Source organism: Humulus lupulus, chromosome 8 (genome assembly GCF_963169125.1).
Source record: "Humulus lupulus chromosome 8, drHumLupu1.1, whole genome shotgun sequence".
Classification (NCBI taxonomy): Eukaryota; Viridiplantae; Streptophyta; class Magnoliopsida; order Rosales; family Cannabaceae; genus Humulus; species Humulus lupulus.
The window spans coordinates 91,995,655-92,003,197 of record NC_084800.1 but is presented as its reverse complement, the minus strand read 5'-3'; the positions used below and the strand labels follow the sequence as shown (position 1 = coordinate 92,003,197).

General features: G+C 30.7%; 1 protein-coding gene across 1 annotated transcript; it reads right to left on the bottom strand.

Annotated features, from left to right (window-relative positions):
* Positions 1–226: 226 nt before the first annotated feature.
* On the bottom strand, positions 227–2,685 carry LOC133798115 (methylesterase 17). The gene is made up of 4 exons (XM_062236310.1): positions 2,278–2,685; positions 2,006–2,146; positions 1,119–1,253; positions 227–700 (listed from the first exon to the last, which is right to left on the bottom strand). The coding sequence occupies exons 1-4, from the start codon at positions 2,515–2,517 to the stop codon at positions 419–421; spliced, it is 798 nt and encodes a 265-aa protein (XP_062092294.1). The 5' UTR covers positions 2,518–2,685; the 3' UTR covers positions 227–418.
* Positions 2,686–7,543: the final 4,858 nt, after the last annotated feature.

Genomic DNA, 7,543 nt, shown 5'->3' with positions numbered 1-7,543 from the left:
TATAACCACCATTTGTACATTTTCCTATTTTACAGCATTCTGTTGTAATCAGTTGGTGTATTGTTAGACTTTCAATATAAATAACACCTCTCTACTCTCACGATTATTATCTGAGAGCTTATTCATTTCACTGCTAGTTTTTTGCTTTTAACGATTTTCCTTTTCTCTCACTAGCATCAACAAATGAGATTAAATTAGATAATCTTTTATCTTAATACTATTTCCAAACACCAAACAAGATCAACATCATATAAAAATTGACAATTTAAGTGAATTATCAACTTAATATGATCGCACCTTACAAATCATTTAATTTCTTTGAAGGAAACTAAATTAGGTGGAGCAATGACGAAGAGAAAAACAATGTCATCTTCAAAAAAGACAATAAATTATTTTCATAAATTCTATAAAATAAATATCAGCTAGAATATTCAACTGAAGCTGCAGCTTTGATAAGCAAGCCGAAGAGTAGAAATGGATTTGAGAAGTTTGGGCAATGATCACTGTCTAAAGCATACACATCCAACGGTCGCCATCTCTTAATCATAGCCTCTTGTTGCCCTGGTTTCACCACTCTGTCCTGCAATGTTTTGATGTAGACACGTGGCACCTTATCCACGTCATCACTCTCAGTGAATCTGGCCGATTGTAGTGCTAGGATGGGCCCTGGTCTCGAAAGCATGGAAGCTAATGTGGAATCCTGAATATATACAGAAGAAGAAAAAAAAAACTACAGATATAACTAGGTTGGACTATAACAAAATTTAAAATTTTAAAATAATTGAAGGAGACATTATTATAATGTGTACGAACATATAAAAATAATTAAATTACTTTCGTTGAAGAATAATGTTACAAGTGAGTCTCATTTGCACATTTACTTCATATCTGATGAGGAACAGATCAGCATAGTAAAAGAGTGTTGCAAAGTGAATGAAAACATGTGGGGTGTTGATGATGATATAAAAAAAATTAAAAATAAAATAAAATCCCTAATCAATTATACAATGAGGGCTGTCACGCAATGTACATAATCTACATGAATTTTTTAATTATTTTTTAATACATGGGTATAAGATATATTATATACATATGTGTGGTGTGTGTGGTGAAATTACCTCTAGAGGGCTCATGGGGAATGAAATTTTGCGTTGAAACTCTTTCTTGATGATTGCACTTGTTGGAGGCTTATCAATTCCCAGCCCAAATCCTAAGTCATACACATCTCCAAATTCAGATAAATCTGGTACTCCCTGTTTCACCACAAACAGATAATAAAAAGAAAGCCAAATTTTTCATTGAGTTATCAAATAAACAAATATTTGAATCATTGAGTTAATATTTAAATACTGTTGACCCAACAATGATCTCAATGATTGAAGGTACAAATAGCAAAAGGCACTGTTTTTCTTGGTGAGCCTAGTAAATGTGAGTGTATATGAGTAATAAAGTGCTCTTAGTTATTTCTTATTGAAAAGACAAAGCTTTGGTGATGATTTGGATAACAAAAACATGCCGACAATGGAAGCCCAAAAAATTATTGAAAAGATGATTGAATAAATTAAGATAAGGGGACCAAAAAAGTTACTAATTATTTTGGTAATTATGTGCCTGGCTTTCCTAAGAGGTCAATTCAATTTGAATGACCAGCAGGCCTAATCCATCTATCTCCATTCTTTATGGAGATTTTCAAATTAAAAAAAGAACATCCTGTATTATCTTCTGGTTAATAATATAACCCAGATTCTCCCCATTAGTGCTCTGCTCTCTTAGCTACAAAAGCCTAAAAAACAAAGCTAGAGTTAACCTTTACAAAATCCTCAATTTTCAACACTCTTTTCGTTACTTTATGTCTAAACAATCAGCCCCAGCTGGTAAATTCCTTCACAAATAAACACATAATTATCTCTCTAGAATAGTTTTGAAATCACCCTCTTGCCAATTCAAACCAAAAAACCAAAACAGCATAGAAAACAGAGTAAAGTGAAGAAAGGAAACAGTTTACATCTTTGATATCTTGATCAGTCCAAAACCCCAGTTTGAGCATCGTTGCAGCTATATACACAGCCAAACGAATTTTCTTTGCAAACTTATGAGTGGCCCAAGTTACACTAATTCCACCGGCACTGTGTCCCACCAATATCACCTGGAAAAAAAAAGTGAAATAAACATCATCATCATCAAGATCATCATAAATCATAATCATATAGTAAGATATGTAACAAGTAATAAATAACAAAGATTGAGCTAGGCACTAGACATTTTCTCATGACTTACCTGTTCATCTTCAGGCAAAGTAGACATGAAGTTGAGTAAGGGCTCATTATAATCTTCAAAAGTGTGGACGGAATCGGCATCGGACTTGTCGATTCCGCAGGCTTTGAGGTCAACACATGAGACCTTATAGCCGGAATTTTCCATTAGGCACCGGACTTTGTACCAACACCAACTCCCTCCACTTATACCATGGACCAAAACAAAGTGTGCCTTCAATGGTGCTACTTCAGATTCTGGCATATTTGCTCTTCTTTTTCTTGATTGCTTCACTATTTTTTGTTTTCTTAGCTACCTTCATTTGTCCACACATACATATATGATGTATATATACATACACATGTATGCGTTTCGAAGTTGGAATTAGTCTTAGTGAGTCATGATTTTTTTGCTACTCTCACTAATTTGGCATTATTCAGAGATGGGATAATTTCAATATGGGCTCACGTCCATCATAAGCTCATTGAATACCCTTTTCACAAACTCAGCCAATCAATTCGTTTGGTCAAACTTTTGAAAGTCAACCCTCTCCACTGAACCTGAGAAAAGAGTGGTTTATTACACCTTCCCTAATAAGCGTTTCGTATGAGGCAAAATCACGCGTTGGACATGTTTGTAAAACATAACATATATATATATATATGGACTGTACATTTAAACCTAAATAATAATAAAAAAGATTTTTACTAAAAATGACGTTATATGACTGTAATAACCACTTGTTTTTATACAAATAAGAATACATCCAAAGTCGACATATTGTTCGTTTATATATATTTATGTGTAGAGAGTTCCAACAGTGAAAAAGGAGTTATATATATATATATATATTATATCCTTGGAAATGGAGATTTGTCTCTCAATTTAGTAGCATGAAACTTGAACATTTGTTATATATATATATATATATATATATATATACAAAATAAACTGATTTTAAAATTTGGGTTTGTCCGATATTTTGCTTTTATTTGGGCTGATCTATTCAAATTCAAATATATAATTTTTTTGTCTGGGTTTCTAGTACAAACTAAAAACTGCAGGCCAACAATATCCTTTTCAGCAATTTAAATTAATCAAGTAATATTAGTTGGAAACCAATTATAGTGAGTCCTCTTATCTTGTCTTAGGGATAAGGTCTCTTAAATTTATTTAATTAAAAAAAAATGCTTGCTTAGTCTACCAAAATATAATACAGTTGAATTGGTAAGCAGGAAATTTGTTGAGGCAAACAAAAAAAAAAAACCTTTTAAGGACCAAACATTTAGTATTATTCTTAGTATTTTTTTAATCAAAAGAAATATAGTGAAGTTCTCACGCTTCAAACTTAATATTGTTTTAGAAATCTATTAGGATCACAGGTGATGAAATATAAAGAATCTAAAAGACCCGTTTTATACTTTCTTGGTAGCTATTTAGGATTATAATTTATTATATTTTTAATTTGGGTTTTATCAAATTAATTAGTTAAGCCAATATAGTTTGGATTGGAGTCACCTTGAACTTGGGGCTTGATATGCATAGAATAGAACTGCAGCTAAGAGGTGAAGAGGGTCACAATGGAACAGTGGCATATAGGTCTCCATGATTTAATTAAGGAGATTTTACTTTCCATAGAAATAAATAAATATATAATTAAATAATAATAATTCAGAAAGTACCAAATTGCCAATAGTGAAAATGATTAGCAAAGCAATAATTAAAAAAATAATAAAAATTATTAGTGAAAATGAGAAAGCTAATATGGTCTCTTGCATTTGGAATTGAGCCTTTTGGTTTGGAGTTTGGACAATGACAGTGTTACATATGCATAAAGATGTACAACCGCCAGCTAATTGTCAATTCTTACTTTATAGTAAATTGTATTATAATCAACTAAATAAACTATAGTAATTAGCGCAATTTATTATATCATAAAAACTATCGAAAAATTAAGAACTTCTTGATATTAGGTAGATTAGATTTCAGGTGGGGTGTAGCTTTTAGATGTGAAAATTATCTACTTCAATTTACTTAGCAATAGACCCCTCATCGACTATATATATATTTATGGATATATTGCTATGTTCATAAGTTTCTAATTTTGAAATTGTTTGATTTAGCTTCTTTTTAAGTAATATTGCTATACAGAAGTTGATGTACCTGAGAGGCTGATATAAGCAATATTGTGCATTATTATTCAAAATTTGATTGAAAAGAAAAAGAAAAGTAATAATATGTTATCTTAATTTGGAAACATATATATATACATGTATATATATATATCATTTCGTATTGAAATGTCAAAAATTAATATTCTGGATGATAAGAAAACTGGCGAGCACTAAGTGCCAATGGGGCATATAATTTTTCCCACTTACAGTTACTTGCAAACACTATTTTGCTTACGTTTCAATTAAACGAATATATCAACCGGTAATATCTATCCTTGTTGAAATGCATTTTGCTTAGTTTTAAAGTTGTAAAAATTAATTTATTATTATTTTTTAAATAAAATAAATTATAGTTCCACAGTATATATAAATATTTATATCAATAATTTCTACATATATGAAATTTAAACACAACGTTAATATATATATAATTACATGACTACATAACATATATACTAAATACAATAATATTTAAAAAGAAATTAATAATAGAAAAAAGTCTTAGGGTAGACAGTAGTATCTCATAATGTCTTTTGGTGAATTCGATAAAGAAAAAAAAACTTAAATCACTTGATAAAAAATAAATTATCACACAAATTATAAGATAAAAAATTGATATGTATGCATTTATGTTTTTAAATAAATATGATTTAATTATTTAAATAATCATAAAATATCTTAAAAATATCATATTTTAATTAATTTTTTTTGTTTAATTTTATGTTTGTTCTAGTTTTTGAATTTGACAATTACAACAAAAGATTATATAATATATGTTTAATATAATATTAAGTTTAAGTTTAATTAAATTTTATTTAAGTTATAAAATATATAGTTCTATTATTTTTAAATAATTATCATTGTAAAATATCTCAAAAATATCCTATTCTAATTTGTTTAATTATTCATTTATTTAATTTTATTTAAGTTTAAGTTATGTTTACAATCTACCGTTCAATATAAGAATATTCTGTTAAAGTTAACAGGAAAAAATAAAAAATTGCTAAAACCAAGAATTTCCATTATCTACACACTTTTTATATAGAAGAGATAAGACCCTGATGTCGTCAATCTAATATTTTACAGGCCCTGATTTTACATATAATATTTCTCAATCTAACGGCTAATAATGATTTGACTCACTTTATAGTTATTTGAATTTAAAATAATAAAAATAATTAGGGTATTTTTAGAGAGAACCGAAAAGTATAGAAAAACTAGAATTGGAAATGACATTTGTCAGATACTAACCAACACCTATGATCAAAGACCCATATTTACTCTCTTCTCTCTCATTTTGTAACCGTTAGAATCCCGTGATCCGTAATGGGAAAGAGCGGGTAAAGCTGTGCAATCCCACACCGCCTGGGGAATGTCAAGTGTGATGATTCTAAGACTGTGTATGTATGAGACTACACAGTTGAAGATGACTTATATGGATTGATGGGTACTACCTATATCAACAAGATGCATCTTCTTTTTAGTAGTCCATCACTTGAGAACTCCAAAGTTAAGCGTGCTTGATCTGGAGTAATCTCAAGATGGGTGACCTCCTGGGAAATTTTCCCAGGAAGCGTGCGAGTGAGGACAAAGCACGCTGGAAAGACTCGTGTTGGTTTGTAGGGTCAATCGTCATTACAGGAAGCAGCCATAGTGACGTGGGGCGTTACACATTCACTCTCTTCCCTCTCATTCATTTACATTTCAGAACGAAAAAGCCCTAATCTACGGCGTTCGTGAGCACATTTGGACATCTGTTAAGGTGAGCTAGTTTTGTTCTTCAATCATCATCATCATCAATGTCATTATCTTTTGCTTCAAAATTTTATTTCCTAATTTCGTTCTTAGTAAAGTTGGGTTTTTCGTGAGTTATTACAAAAGTTAGGGTTTTTAAGTTCTTTATATTTCAAGTGATTTATTTAAATACTGTGATTTCTTGATAAGATCAAGTTTCGTGACTGTGGAAGCATGATGAAAAGTAAGGTGAGATCACGGTTAAGGTGAAAAGGGCTTCCTCGAGCACTATTTCAAGCAATAATCTGTTAAGGAGAGATCTCAGTTATTTTTGACAAAATTTGGGTTTTTTTTTTCTTTTTTTTTTTGTTTGAATTTAGTGATTTCTTTGCATGATATGATCGGTGTATAAAGTTAATTTTTTTTTCCTTTCTTGAGTTTGTCTTGTTTAAGCATTTTGTGTGTTTTATCCCAAATAAAATGTGTTAGATTTATGAATTTAAGGTTTCGTTTACATGGTAAATTAGTCTATGCAAGCTCGATTACTTGTGAGATTTTTAAATTTAAAACCAATTTCACTCAAAAGTTGAAAACAAATTTTGCATAGTAATCATCAGAAATCTAACTTATAAATTGCACTCATCCTTCTCATTGAAATCTAATTTTAAATTAAATTTGAAATCAAAGTTGAAAACATAATACAAAATTTGATTAAAAAATTTATTTTGGATTGAGAATGCATTGTTTTTGTTTGATAAATTGATTTACCTATCCTATAAATTTGTCACCCCCTTTCATAAAGCATACATGGAAAGTTTAAAAAATTGTAAATTAAATTTGAAACCCATTACTGAAAACAGAAAACAAAATTGATGCTTGGTGAAGTATTTATATGGTTAAGAAAAAGTACTTAAGAAAAATTGTAAGAAAAAGTTGTTACACCCAGATTTCGAGCCTTAAGAATTGTGATCTCGAAAGCTGGATTCGTAAGGGATGGACTCGTGATGCCTAGAACGTGTTCGCAACCTAGGCACCGAGCCTGCGAAGCAGAGGCAACTTCGAAAATGGTAGCCTCGAAACCTTCACAAGCTCGAAAGACAGACATCGAAGTACATCTATTCTCGGATGACCTCAGATCAGGGGTTCCGAGCTTGATAAAAGTATGAGCTCGAAGCCGCATGATCTCGGGAAAATGCTATAGCTCGAAAGTCATTAAGAGACCTGGGTGAACGTGGCATTGACAATATAAGCTGATAACTTTGAATATCTTAGTGAATCACCTAAGAGAGACGCAGTCTGCATTCATTGCTGTAAATCCCCTATAATAAAGGGATATTTATTATTCAGTTATACGCACCCTGATCTTCAGGGGACGATTTCCT

Excerpts from the sequence above, each read along its gene's own strand:
- LOC133798115 (XM_062236310.1), bottom strand. The coding sequence starts at position 2,517 with ATGCCAGAATCTGAAGTAGCACCATTGAAGGCACACTTTGTTTTGGTC. Across the intron at positions 1,254-2,005 it reads CTGATCAAGATATCAAAGAT|GGAGTACCAGATTTATCTGA; the intron begins GTAAACTGTTTC and ends GTGGTGAAACAG. Across the intron at positions 701-1,118 it reads TCCCCATGAGCCCTCTAGAG|GATTCCACATTAGCTTCCAT; the intron begins GTAATTTCACCA and ends GTATATATTCAG.